Source organism: Saccostrea cucullata, unplaced genomic scaffold, assembly GCF_032062105.1.
Source record: "Saccostrea cucullata isolate Sc308-1 unplaced genomic scaffold, CSIRO_AGI_Scuc_v1 ctg6586, whole genome shotgun sequence".
In the NCBI taxonomy this organism is placed as follows: Eukaryota; Metazoa; Mollusca; class Bivalvia; order Ostreida; family Ostreidae; genus Saccostrea; species Saccostrea cuccullata.
In genome coordinates, this window is record NW_026928848.1 from 1 (window position 1) to 15,117 (window position 15,117).

Sequence of the window (15,117 nt, forward strand, 5' to 3'; positions counted from 1 at the left end):
TAGTTAAAACATACACGTACCTAAACTTGGCGATTACAAGATTAACTAACAGAAGGTTGGAGAACAGCATGAATGCGGCCACAATGACCATAACCGTCCAATCTTTCTGAGGACACCGATCCGATGACCATACGGCTTCATTTTTTGTACAGTTTAAATCATCATCCCCTATTAAAGAAATATGGTAAATGATTACAGGAGCTTAAGAAAGACGTTGTTTTTAAAATTAAATGCTAAACAAAATTTTAGATTTTTTTTTATTTTATGCTAAAATTAAACCTAAAAAGAGCTCATTTTTGTAATAGCTTCTTTGTTAATATTTTAAAATCACTAAAATTTTTTAAGAATAAAATCAGTTTTTAGGCAGAAATGCTAAATTTTCTCCTAAAATTTCCACTTATACAGATATATAATCGCCATGTATGTAAACAATCGTAAATTCTATCTTCACATATAAAATGATCCTTTAACACTTGATATCTTTGAAGAAGTCAATAATTTCAATTTTCCCTGCGGTCCAAAATCTGACTGCAATAATCTTCGGTCGATCGAGGTATTATAAAAATTAACTTTTTAAAGAATAAACATTCTCTGTATGATTTAGCTTTCTTCTCAGAAAGGCAGTTAACCATAAAGTTTACTCCATACCCGAGAAGAAATCATCGTTAGAATCTCCATAAAGTTGGAAGTAGGGGAGAGCGATGATTGTCCAGATCCGCCAGGTCTCTATAGATCCGTCCCCAAACAGTTTTCTGTGGTCTGGCCATAGGTTAGCGTGATAATACATACCGACTCCTACTATCACAAATATAGCCAACCATATAAAAACCAGCAGATCCTTCAACTGGAAATAAATACATCAGAAGTAAACATATTTAAACATATTCAAAATCTGTAAGAAATTATTTCTGATTTAAAAACAAGATCTTTTAATTGAAAAATCGAAACATATCTGTTTATATTTCATGAATCTTTTTTTTAATCCTGTTTTAATTGTCTTCCTTTCTTTCAAACTTTTAATCTTTGGTTGTTTAACCAAATTTGGCATAAAAAATGAAAATATCACGTTAATTAGGTAGAATTGTATAATTTTTATTTCACATGTTTTCTTGTATGTTTAATACCTTTTTATTTGCAAGACACTTAACTGCACCACTATTTTTATATATTACACTTATTTCTTGTTTACACTGATATAAGAATTCACATGTTCAAAAACCATTGGCATTACTTGTGATAACAAATATATTGTTGTAAAGCGTTGTACGTGCCATTTCCTTTATCATTATTATGGTTGCTCCAAAAGTGCGCGTCATCAGAAACGCCTGTAGAAACCTCATGTACATAATAAGCAAAGAGAAGGAGAAGATGCGCCTAGACCAAGTGAAGTCCTGCTGGTCCCCTGCATGCCTTACGCCTAAGGCGAATGCTATTGATATGTACAACAACAGGTCCATTGCATTCCAGAAGTCATTAAGATGAAGCTTTAATTGGAACAGAAATCTTCGGTATTTGCCATCACGGAGGAAATTGAAGAAAATAGCCTACAAAAATATTTTTGATCATCAATAAACCGCAATGAATCCATGTACAAATACATATTTTTTTTAATTTTATCTAACTTTCATCCTTTCATGTTTGCTTTTTACTGGTCTGTATCTTTTTTTCATATCAAACTAGAACAGTTTTGGTATAAAGTCAAAGTTCCTCGCAAACAGCATAGTATATGATTGCTTCTCTTGGATACCTGATGTGGTAAAGGTTTTTTTTTTAGGAACGGGATCTAGGTGGTCATTCAAGCCGAAACTGAGAATAATCTTTTTTCAAAAGAAGTTTTCGTAGATTGTTGATAATGTTTTTTTTTTGTAGGGGGGCGATCAGTTTATTTTACGACCCCCCTTCTCATTCTCCGATGCTACTAGCAAGATTTGTCAACTCATAAAAAGTGTTTGAGTATATTCGAAAGGTTAAACCCTTAAAAATCAGAAGGAACATGTCATCTAACTAAATTAGGACTGTTATACGAACCACAAATGGGCGATACTCTTCAAGGAGATCTCCTACCCCCCAAAAGTAAACAATGTATTCCATTGCTCTGGCGGAGTCCTGTTTGTAGCTGGAGTGACTAACACTTGTCAACACAAAGCCACTGTACGACACCAGCACACCAAAAAATATTACCTACATCAAAAGAAGAATGTTTTAAAGGAAACAGTTTGTCAGATTTATTATTTTCATTTATAAAAATGTTCCTCTCAGAACTGTTAATTGGCTCGAACGACTGAATGTATATGATAAGATTGTCTTTTGAAATTGTTCCCTGAGTTATCTCTATTGACTAATTCTTCATCAAAAGAGAGTAAATGATACTTAACCACCCCCCCCCTCCCTTCGATGAGACTTAACATAAATAATTGAATTCATTATATAAGAAAAGTCTACTTACATAGTTTATGATGTACCGTATTTTAGGAGACCAATTAGGTCGAAATGAATCTTGCTTGCAGCAACAAGGCTGGAAGCAACCACAGACACATTTGTCTTCTGAGACTTCATCATCTTGTTCATTGTCTGTTTCAGTCTGGAATTAAGAATAGAAAATTTAGCAATGGATTAAGAATAGAAAAGTTAATTATGGAAACTGCACCATTTTCCTTTAAAAACAAACAAAAAGGGACACAAGTTTTTCCTAGTACAAGAGAAAATATTAGGTAATATGTCTGAGTATTTTGGACAGATGTAACTAAGCGAAATTGAATGCCTGATAAAGTATATATTTAATTTTGGACCTTTTTCTTCATTTTATATCCAATAAAGTGTAATGAAATCTGTTTTATGCCCTTGTAAACGAAGTTTCGGGGGTACATGTATATGCTATATAGTTTTTGTCCTGTCCGTTTGTTTGTCTGCATATCTGTTTGTCCGCAAAAACTTAACTCTTGCCTATGACTTTTGACTTGATGTGTTAAGGCTTTCATTTTTCACAGGTGTAATCCTTGTGAAAAGACCTATTTCTATGTACCACCAAATTTGACCTCGTGACCATGACCCTAGAGTTTGGCCGATTTTAACAAAAATCATCAGCTTTGACCAAGTGTCTTTAAATCTTTAGTACTAGGGCGTTCATATTTCACAGAAGCATTCCTTGTGAAAAGACCGTGCATTGGGTACCAATAATTTTTACTTGCATTTGAAAAATTTCAACCCTCACCATAATTTGCCATACGGGGGCGTCTGTGTTTCATAAAAACATCTTGTTTTTAACTTAAAGTGGTATTGATTTCCCAAAACTTAAACTAATTCTTTAACCCAATAGAAATAACGAATGATGCATATAATAGGTATGTGCAAACAATATGCCAGACATTTGTTAAAGCAGTTTTCTTTTCTTTTCTTTTTTTTACTTAATAAAAAATGCACATCTTAAAAATAGATCCACCAGTCCATTTAGCATATGGCTAAGAGAAATAATTAACACGTCACAATTTTTAATTTTTATAAACGCCTTCCCCCCTTTCCGCCAATATAAACTATATCGTTATAAGTTTTATCAACATTACTTAAAACCTTTGTATTTTATAAAGATTTAGAATGCTTATAAAGATATAAAATTTAAATCTCAAAAGAGACGGTTTAACAAAACAAACTAAAGCATTACCTTTCTAGCGTGCCATACCATGTCCATGTATCGCTGAGAACAGGGATGTGCAATCACATCATACAAAAGATTTTCATATGCAAAGGCTAAAGGTGTTGTTTTTACTCCAAACACAGTAGATTCCTCGTCCATTGCTGCGATGGCGCATTTTTCATTCTCTTGATACATCAAGTCCAACAGCATTTGAACTCGCTCTTCAAATAATCTATAATGCAATTCATCAATTCATTTTTTATTCTAAAGGAATTCAATGATTTCTCTTTGATATCATTTTTGATCTTTTTAAATCATGACACGGACATCTAACCCTATATCAATCATGTAACTTCGTTTATTTATACTTTTCGGTTATGGTTTCATGTATAGAATGCATCTTACCCTATCTATTGAATCAATCTATAAAAGTCCTTTTTAATTAAAGGTTAAAACAGTGGTTATAAAAATATTTGTTTTGACATAATTGAGTCCTCTTTTTCATATGCTATTGGACTTTTACGAGAAGCGCTAACTTTTACAGTTGACGAATTACTCTCACACTAGGACAGTGTACGGAAGCTCACTTTTTGCTCAACATTTAATTCAACGAAAATAACGGGCTAAAAGCATAGATTAAGGAAAATCCAGTCCTTTACTTACAAATGCCCCTAACACCATTACCATGACCACCAGAAAGGTTTTCTTTTCCATTATCAATTATGTGCCTCCGTAGATGTGAATGTTTAAATGTCCAAGTAAACAGTCAACTGTAAAAGTCAGTGCTACTTGTAAAAGTCCAATAAGAGTTACTGGTATGTACGCAGTCACTTTTTGTTTTTCAGTGAAAAGGAGGAAAATAGGAAGGTAGATATATACATGTAGTTAAGGAGACCGTGGAAACAAGGATGGAAGTTTCGAAGAGAAATGAGAAGATTAAGATAGGAACGGGTTAAAGATTACCCAGCATGCTCCTCGAAGTGTCTGGAAAGGTTATGTTCATTGTAATCATCTGCCTTTTCAGACAATTTTCTCAGTAACACCGTGCATATTAAACTGGACACTGTGAAATGATCAAAATAATTTAGCCATCATGAAATGTACATCATGCGATGAAATAAACAGAACAAATAAAAGAATCACTAGCTTTAGTCAAATACTGATTACATTTACATTCCTTAAGTTTTTGACTGGCTGAATCAGTCATTGCAGATATTTTCCCCAGCCCATTACATATAATTGAGACCCTGCTATGTACAGAAGATTCTTATCTTCAGCAGATAAATAGTAACAACGGATGTTTAGGAAGAACAACGAATAGCTAAAAAACATGATACATAAAAAAATAACAACTACAAAGGAGGGTAATATTCTTTTAAATAAAAAAGTTACATGTGTATGTACCTAAATGGTTGTTTCCATGCAACCAAAAAAGTTCAGCAATTTCCTCTCGCTGGGCGAAAATAGCCCAGAGTAATACGGCTTTGTTGATGTCATCTTGAGATGGTTTCTTCTTTCTCTCGCCTCTTTTAACGTCAAGTCTGCTTCCAGATTGCTTTTCATTGTTAAATATATCTGGCCTTAACACGTACTCGTTTGTGCTTTTTTCTCCATCGGTGCTTTCCGTAGTGCAGACCTGTTTACCCACAACGTTGTCTCTCAGTATTTTTCTTTAGATTTGTCCGTGAGATTTGGCATTTGCCAGTAATATTTCATTTTCCATCAATTTTACATATATTAAAAGAGAAAAACTGCTTTTCTGATTACAAAAACATGGTTTAACAACAAGGTCTTTGTCATTTAAGAATACCACAGCGTTTTGGCAACCTGACAACGCTTATGTGTTTGAAATCGTTCTCTTATTTAGCGATAAATAGAGTAAATCTACATCAGATCATAACGAAAACTAACTGTTAAATTCCAAACTAACTTATTTCTGATTTCCGTATTTTCATAATGGCAAAACGTGAGACGTATTTTAGACTAAAAATCCGTAAAAATTACGGCGAAATCGTAAGAGTAAACAGGTCTGGTAGTGCTTTTCTCTGTATATCGTCTGCTTCTTGATCGATCGGTCCATTTTTTATCTCTTTTCATTTCCTTCGGTTCCTCCTCAGCTTTTGTTAAAAAGAAATTTTATTTTAAGGACAGATGATACAAACAATATTTTTCTTTGAAAAAGATTTAATATCATGTCACAAGTTTAGAAATGTGTTTCTTGGAATTTTTTTCTCCGAAGAACTGGGAAATGAAATAGACTTATAAAATATTAGTAATATTTCAATAAAAACAAATATAGACAAATCACATTCAGTAAAGGTTTACAAGTGAAAATAAATTTCAGAATATGTTATCTTGGCGCTAAAAGTGTAATATAAACCTTAGAAAAATATACCAAGCCAGGTGAATTTTAAGGGGAAGATCAAAATGACAAAAAGTTAGCAATATCACATAGGCTGATTTTTAACATTTAGCTTTTCCTCATAAAATTCACCTGGCTTGGTATATTTTTCTTAAGTTTATATTACACTTTTAGCACCATGTTAACATATTCTGAAAATTGTTTTCACCTGTAAACCTTTACTGAATGTGATTTGTCTATATTTGTTTTTTCATAGAAATATTACTAATATTTTCCAAGTCTTTTTCATATTACAGTTCTTAGGAGAAAAAATTTTAAGAACCATCCACATTTCTAAACTTTTGACATGATATTAAATCTTTTTCAAAGAAAAAATTTGTTTGTATCATCTGTCCTTAATAGTAATATTTATTTACCTTTGTTCTGTATGTTTCAGAACTAGGACCTTTTTTCATGCGCTCGGATCGATAGATCAGGGCGTATATTGTTTTTGTCCTGTCTGTCTCTCTGTCTGTTTGTCTGTCTGTTGTCAACTTAATTGAAATATGAATATTGTTTGGGTGTTAATGTAATTGATTTTCTCAAAAAGGAGTGAAGCAAAATATAATTTTTTATGTCCATTTCATTCAACTCTTCTTACCATTGTATTTCAACAAGTAACAGCATAACGATCTGACGGCGCCGGAGACTTTGCGATAGTGGTCCAATTTCTGTTCCTCCATCGACATGTCCTCATCTTCGATTTTCTGGCTTTGAGGTTTGAAATCCATATCCTCTGTAACATGAAGAACTGTGTCTGGTGCGATTGCAATTTTCTATAATTTAGAAGAAAATATTTTTAAAATGAACTTTTTTATACCTTTTCAATGAACTGTTAGAAATTCTTTACTTTTAAATTAAATTTTTAAAGAAGAAAGAACCTGTTTCTTTTTGTTAGTGGTTCATTGACTTACAACTAAGTCTTCCCAGTCCCGCCTGCAACAATATCTAGTTTTTGTGACTGGAAAAGTCTGTATGGAGAAAAAATATTAACCACATTAGATATAAAACTGTTTTGAAGCACAACTTAAATATATATTTTGAAAATGAAACAAAAAATATCACTCCTCGATCTTACCTTAGCGTAAAGTTTTGCTAGATAAGTGGCTTTAAACTTCACTTCTTCAGAAACCAAGGCATTGACGTAATCGCACCTGTTTGTCTTCAAGGCCTGGTACAGCAAGAACTTAAAAGAGAAATAACTTTAATGAAATTGAATTAAAATTAACTTTAATAAATGAAATATTTACATATTCAACTACATGTACAATAAGATTCAAACTATTAATACTCATTATAAGCAGGTGATTTTAGCTGGATCGCTAAGAATACGACATACGAAACAAATATTTACAACTGTTCATGTATATTAATTTATCTATACAGAAATCCATGTTAAAAGTTCGATGTTTACAGTTTTAACTGTGCTTTTTATACATAAAACAAGATTTCTATTTACATATCCATAATCCAGCAGTTTTCCTATGTGTTGTAGATATTGATATCCAAAGTAGAAAAACAGAGGTACAGAGACAGGCATTGCATCCGACTGTTTGATGTAATCAGAGGTAGACAAACATTTCCGGAACTGTCTCTTCTTGAACTTCTTCCTGCCAAACCTCTGTTCATTCACACAGGCAATGGGCTCTTCAGGTGCAGTGGTTCTTGTGTCTTTAAGTTTGCCTATTAAAAAAATTATCTGCTGAAAACTTTAAACAAGGAAGAAGACTTATCTTTATATTTGGTTACATTTAACTTGCAATTCAATTAAGATAATGAAGTATTATTAAAGAGACAGGTTCACTTTATACATCAATGACCCTGTAGATATACCAATTACAAAAAAGACCACAATACATGTATGTCCTATTTCAAATTTAAAAATCAGTATGAATAAGAGAGTTAGAGCTTTTATTCCCTGTATTCAGGTTTCATGAATGAAATATGAATGAAAATTCGACGAGTGATATCAAAGAGCTAGAGGAGAAACATATCTTATATCTCTTTACCTTTGCCGCTGACTTGAGAGTAGGCCGAGGCGCGGACCACAGCTTCTCCGATCACTTGAAGGAAAGAACCTGCTGTTTTATTCTCTACATCAAATATGTTAACCTGAAATGTAACAAATTTAGCCAGATAATTGACTTGTTTGCAAATTATATAATTTTTTAATTTGTCCTTTTTCACAATAATCTTCATCACTATACTGTAAGAGTTGAAATATATAGATTTTATAAGGTAAAAATTATAATATCATTTTACTGTTTCGTTATGAATAAATATATATATATATTACTAGATTTTCAGAAGATTTGATCTGTTCAAGGCTTTCCCTCAGTGAATCAAAGGTCTCATTTCGAAATCGAATTCCAAATAGAAGGGCTGCATTGGTTTTTAGAGATTCAGGCCTAAAACAAAAAAGTTTTGTTGGTCAAAACTTGATTATGAAGCCATATATCATTTTTATTTTTTTACTGAATTTTTTTTTACAAATGCTTAAAGTGTTTCAAGATCGAATTACCTGTACCATATCTGCGATTTACATTAAGGTTTGAAATAAGGAAAAAAAGGTTCATATTCAATAATATAGATCTTAAAACAATTAAATATATTGATGAAAAAAAATGTTTTTATTTTTCTTATTCAATACTATTATTAATATGAGAATCAGTATCTTTGTATGCTAATTACGTTGGAATTTAAGTAAAATACTAGTGATACTTCTCGATGTAGTCCACTATGAGGTCGGCCGCTTTTCCCGAACCCTTTACGATCACTACAGGCAAATTTCTGTTTACAGACTCGGATATACCGTGGATGCTGTTTAAATCACCTTCCACTAAGATTCGAACAACTGGGATAGGTAAATCTGAAAAAAATAAAGAAATATCAATAAACTCACAATTATGTGTACAGACTTAACAAAGGAGATAAAGGGATAGGTTTGAAAGCTTTCCCCTCTTTATTCAAATGACATTTCTGCTAGAACATCAGACTTATTTTTAGTAAATGTTCCTTACATATGTAACAATGCAACAGATGCATTTATTCCCTAGAAAGAATGATGGCTCAGGGAGCTAAAAAGTTGTTTCAGTACAAATTGTGTTTGTGAAACACTGATGCCCCCGTATGGCAGGTTATGGGGAGAGTTGAAGTCTTTCAAATGCATTTCAAATCCCAAAGATCAAGGTCAGATGTGTTGATACTCAAAGGAAGGTTTTGTTACAAGGAATACTCCTGTAAAATATAAATGCCCTAGTTTTAACTGTTCAAAAATAATGAGTAAGTTTAAGTTTTACAAAAGTGGGTCAAACGCTTATAATTAGGTCAAGGTCAAAAGTTAAACAAGAGGCCCATGGGCCGCATCGCTCACCTGAGAAGCTTTGACCATTCTGTTCTTTACCAGATTTCCCCCTTTTAATACAACTTGCGACCTCACCCAACCCCACTGATCATAATTTAGACATTTTGAAATCTACACTACCCCATGATGCTTCCATGTGCACATAAGTTTCAGCATTTCTGGCCCAGTGGTTCTTCAGAAGAAGATTTTCAAAAATTTTCCTATATATTTCTATGTAAAACTTGGATTCCCCATTGTGGCCCCGCCCTACCCCCGGGGGTCACGATTTGAACAATTTAGAATCTACACTTCCCAAGGATGCTTTCACACAAGTTTCAGTTTCTCTGGCCCAATGGTTGTTGAGAGGAAGATTTTCAAAGATTTTTCCTATGTATTTCTATGTAAAACTTTGATTCCCCATTGTGGCCCCGCCCTACCCCCGGGGGTCATGATTTGAACAATTTAGAATCTATACTTCACCAGGATGCTTCCACACAAGTTTCAGCTTTTCTGGCCCAGTGGTTCTTGAGAAGAAGATCTTCAAAGATTTTTCCTACATATTTCTATGTAAAACTTTGATTCCCCATTGTTGCCCCGCTCTACCCGCGGGGGTCATGATTTGAACAATTTAAAATCTACACTACCCCAGGATGCTTCCACATAAGTTTTAGCTTTTCTGGCCCAGTGGTTCTTGAGAGAAGAAGATTTTTTAATGACCCCACCCTATTTTTGTCTTTTCAAATTTGAAGTGACCTTGATTATCTCCCCTTGTGAGGGGACTTGGCCCTTCATTTTAACAATTTACATTCCCCTTTACCCAAGGATGCTTTGTACCAAGTTTGGTCAAAATTGGCCCAGTGATTCTTGAGAAGAAGTCGAAAATGCGAAAAGTTTACAGACGGGCAGACAGACGGACGGACGGACGACGGACAAAATGTGATCAGAAAAGCTGATCAAAAAATGTTTATACTAGCTGAAAGGTCTTGACACAATGAATGCATATGTGAAGTCTGAAATCCCTAGCTCCAACTGTTCAAAAGTTAAGGGCAAGGTTAGAGTGTGGTATTTTTTTGTAAAAGTAGTTCAATCTCCACGGTCAAAGTCAAGAGGTCAAATGTTGTGCTAGATGTACCCAAAGAATTGTCTTGCCGCGAGGAATACACCTAAAAATTACTGGTATGACAGCGATAGCCCCACCCACTCAATAGTTATGGGATAAATTGAAGTTGACAACAACAGCCATACAGACAGACAAACAGATGGGACAAAATCAATATATCCCCGGGATTTCTCGATTCGGGGGCATAATAATAATAATTTATCATCGTATCTTGACAATATAAAATGAATAACATGTAAATTTTCATTAATATATTCCATTGAAGTTAAAAGGTACCAAGTTTCAACTCCCCCTCGTCCATAAAAGAAACCGTCTGGTTATGGATATAGCTTTCTAGCTGTAAACGATACTCCTCGAATTTCTCTGGATACCCATGAAACATACATTCAATGAGGCCCGTCAATTGTGTCGGCTAGAATTTAAATAAATGAATATGTAGATAGATATGCGCGAATTTAAAGTTCTCACCAATCAAAGTTGTTTGTCAAACCATGTGTCATCACTAGCCGTGTACATATTTTTAATTATCAGTTTCTACATAACAACTTATGCTCTATGTTCACATTGAAATAGAAATTCGGTATATTTGTGTTAATAGCGATTCTTTCCTTATCTGCTGTTTACTCAATCTGTATTGCATAAAATTCATTTTCAAAATTCAGATAACTGTCTGACATTATCTTTTAAGAAACAAATATCGATGCTTCTTAGTATTATCCACAAAAACAGCTTCTTCTTACACAAATAATATGTGAAATTTCTATCCAAGGAAGAAAAGATTAAAACACTTGGCCCATCTAAACTTCAAAACTTAAAAAAATTATAAAACCTTTCTGTCCTTTTTGGAATCGTTTTCAGAGGAAAGCGAAACCGGTTTAATTGGAAAAGATTCAGCTTCCTTTGGATACGAATGTAGATTTTCTAAATGGGTATATGTATCAAATGCTTCTGAAATCATCGAAGACACGGTGCTTTTCCGTCTTCCACAATACAAAATCCATGTATCTGTTTAAAAAAAATATTATCAGTTTTATAAGTTATTAAAAAAAATTGGATTGTCCATTAAGTTATTGTGTATGTATAAACAAAAATTTCCAAGTATTCTTTTGTTTATATTCAAAATAAAGCAAGAAGTGCCAAATATTTAGCTCTTATTAAAAGTGCACTGAGAACTATTGCATTCTTCGATCTTATTGCGGATCTTGGACGATTTCCAAGTTACCTTGACACTTTTATTGAAAACTTTTAACTGCAGAAAATATATCGATTAACTATAGAACATATTCTTTATTTGAAGGGATATTTACTTTTCAATTGGATGAATTAAAGACGGGTGCAAATCTGAAATTTTTTTTTTAATTAAAAAGACGTTCTTACACATGTCATTTTGGATTTATACATATTTTTCAAACATTAACACAGTGGAGCTGCCAAAACAAGCTGTCGATATTTTGATTTTATTTTGCATTTCAATTTCCAATAACATGCATCTTCTGAAATTTCTTTAATTATAATAATCTCCGAAACTCTTTAGTTATTACTCTGCCTGTTTATCTGTCTGTCTGTCATTCGCCCGACAATCTTAGTCATATCATTTGCATGGGAAGAACTAGTGATTTCATATTTCAAATCTACATTACCCGTGAAAAATTTACTGTGGATTTGGCCCTTTGACCTTGAAGTTTGTCTTTTTTAAAATATCACTATTTTTTTAATTTGGCATAACTTTTGATGGAGAAAAAGGGTTTTCATATTAAACATACAAGAAATGTATTACCTGCGACCATACGTTATTCACTAAATACAAATTTGGATCCTGTGACGTTGGTCCATTTCTCAAATAATTTGATTGAAAAGAGATAGTCATCATGTTTGACATGTACAGTTCATATGACAAGATGTCTCCGAGTTTGCTATATTTCTTACCCTTGATATTTAGATTTGATCCAATATATAAAAAAATGAATTTTAATTAATATTTTAGTTTGCCACATGATAAAACGATGATATTTAACACATTATGCCATACATGATGGCATCCAACCAATGTGACACTGAAAGCGGGGAACCACTGACAATTCTTTGAATTTGTTTGTCAAAAGGACACAATGAATCAAAATCATGTCTTTCTTAAGATATCTGTAGCATACGGCGAAAGACTTATGAAAATTATGGGTAAATAGCTAAGATATGACAATTATATGTAAACTGCAAGAAAAAACTGCTGCAAAATAAAAGTGCCGGAAAAACAAAGGTTGTATCTACCGTTTCGTTGTTTTCGTGTTTGTCAAGGTCAGGCCACTTTTATTTTTAGCTCAGACTTGTAAACAACATTCAACTGGAGCATGCAAAGGTGAGAAATATGTTCTAACAACGTTTTGAAAAGATTGCCTCTAAATGTTTGGTCTACTTACATTCATTCCTGGGTACTTGAGACCATTGTAGCTATGGAAACATTCAACTTTTCTGCGCATGCATACAATGGGGTGAAAGACGTATTGAGCAATATTTTCGGTCTAAAGCATACTAAAATTATTTTTATACATTAGAGTCTACTACTCCACACAAAGATTGCCCATGACTCAAGGGTGTGTCAGGACCTTGAACCAAGGTCATTTGGGGAAGTTCAAGGTCACTGGAAGAAAAATTTCATAATTCGTGTCCGGTCCATATCTTTCTTATGGATAAACTTGATAGGTTCTCATTTCAAACAAAGATTGCCCATGACCCAAGGGTGTGTCATGACCTTGATCTTAGGTCATTTAGGGAAGTTCAAGGTCACTCTTTCTTATGGATAAACTTGGTAGGTTCTCATTTCACACAAAGATACCTCATGACCTATGTGTGGACCCAAGGTCATCTGTGCAAATTCAAGGTCACTGAAAGAAATATTGTATGATTCATGTTTGATACACATCTTTATTATGGAAATACTTATCTGAAAAAAATTTTTTTTTTGCTTGTTTGCTTTTATTTTTCTCCTTAAAGATATAATTTTTAGGTTCTGAAACCTATAATTTTCTGAAACCTAATACTTTTAGGTATTGAACAAAATTAACAAATGTCATGCAAAAATTCTGCATTTGTCAGTTTTCCCCTTTGTGCCTCACAGTGTCGCTTTATCATGTATCCCTTTTTTTCTGAATCTGCAGTAATAATTATACTGGCCTGCGACGGAAATCGAATGCATAATAAAGATATGTCAAATCAAGATTATTTACAATGAAACAAATCCAATTCCAAATATTTATTCTGTTAACAAGTCCAAGGCTCAAAGACGTTATAAAGACTGATCCCTTTTTAAGTGCAGAATTCCAATCTGATTCAAACACCCATTTAATGCAATATAATTTTATGAAATTGAAAAAGTAGAGATAAGATATCAATGTTAATTATGACCGTTTTACTTCCAGAACCCTTTATTTTACAGATAGTTCGCTTTATAAATATCACTATCACTGTTAAAATTGTATGAACATATTGTGCTACTAAAAGTAAATTAGAAATTATAGAGCAGCTTAATAATTTGTAATGCTATTAAATGCAGTTATCTTAAATGCTTCAAAAAATCCAGGAATTTATTTAATTTTAAGATATTGACTATTTTTTAATAGCTCAAATGCTTTCATTAGATTTAAAATGTTTTTTGTAGACTTTCTTTTCAACATGATTTCAACAATGTTCGAATTAAATGGAAATTCGCATCGATATCCTACATTCTTACATAATAAGTTTCATAATGAAAAAATATGCAGATTCTCGGCAGTGACGAGATTTTTAAACTTGCAAGTACTTCTAAAAGCAAACAAAAAAAACAAAAAAGTCACATAAATAATTGTTGCTCACCCCCTCCGCTGTACTTTGCAGCCTCTATAAGCGCTGTCTGGAATACATCTCGAGACCAAACCTTTGGAACGAACGTTTCTGAATCCCCAACTACGGACAAAACAAGTTTGGGTCGTTTCTTGTATGTTTTCTCCAATATCTGCCAAATTTCTTCCACCTTTAAAACAAAGACATAAAAATATGTAATAGCTTGTTACAAAATCAAGTTGTTCTGGTCTTCAAACTTCTTTTTTTTTTTTTTTTTTTTTGAAGTATTAAAATTTTGCTTTGTAAATTCTTATTTTTTTTTTTTATTTTAAATCAACATTTTGGTCTGGCTTCTATTTACCTCTTCGTCCATTGTTTTTTTTTTTTATTTAGGAAAAGATCCTCACATTTTATCTCTATAGCGTCGACCGCTATGCATTATTTTGTTGTTGCATAAAACACCATGGTGAAGAAATGAGCACTTGCTTTGAATTCTCAAGTATTATATAATTAGATTTTTTAAATTTTTATTTGGTGAAGGTCGATCGAACTCTACTTCCTGGTTAGTTTGTCAATTATACAAATGTCACCAGCCAAAAATTTAGAAGGACGACGTTTTAATTATTCCATGCATTCAAACCGTAAATTAAGAAACATATTTATCCTTCAAAGATCTCGTAAGTGAAATATTTTTAAATCCGATTACGTAAAGTACACAAAAAATGTTCGGATTTGTTAATACTATGGACATGTTTATTCCATGCAAACGTATCAAATAACATTTAAACTGTTGTAGGAAAAACATCAGA

At 32.8% G+C, this 15,117-nt stretch overlaps 1 protein-coding gene across 1 annotated transcript; it reads right to left on the reverse strand.

Annotated features, from left to right (window-relative positions):
- Window positions 1-20: 20 nt before the first annotated feature.
- Window positions 21-14,891, reverse strand: LOC134278929 (uncharacterized; the record flags this gene model as incomplete). The annotated part of the gene is made up of 20 exons (XM_062761238.1): window positions 14,670-14,891; window positions 14,342-14,498; window positions 11,325-11,500; window positions 10,772-10,907; window positions 8,754-8,901; window positions 8,329-8,440; window positions 8,042-8,144; window positions 7,492-7,715; window positions 7,111-7,218; window positions 6,947-7,003; window positions 6,634-6,808; window positions 5,657-5,748; window positions 5,036-5,267; window positions 4,595-4,694; window positions 3,659-3,863; window positions 2,447-2,581; window positions 2,029-2,181; window positions 1,272-1,544; window positions 649-844; window positions 21-168 (listed from the first exon to the last, which is right to left on the reverse strand). Coding segments are annotated over exons 1-20 (2,942 nt in total), but the record flags the coding sequence as incomplete, so codon positions are not given.
- Between the last annotated feature and the right edge of the window lie 226 nt (window positions 14,892-15,117).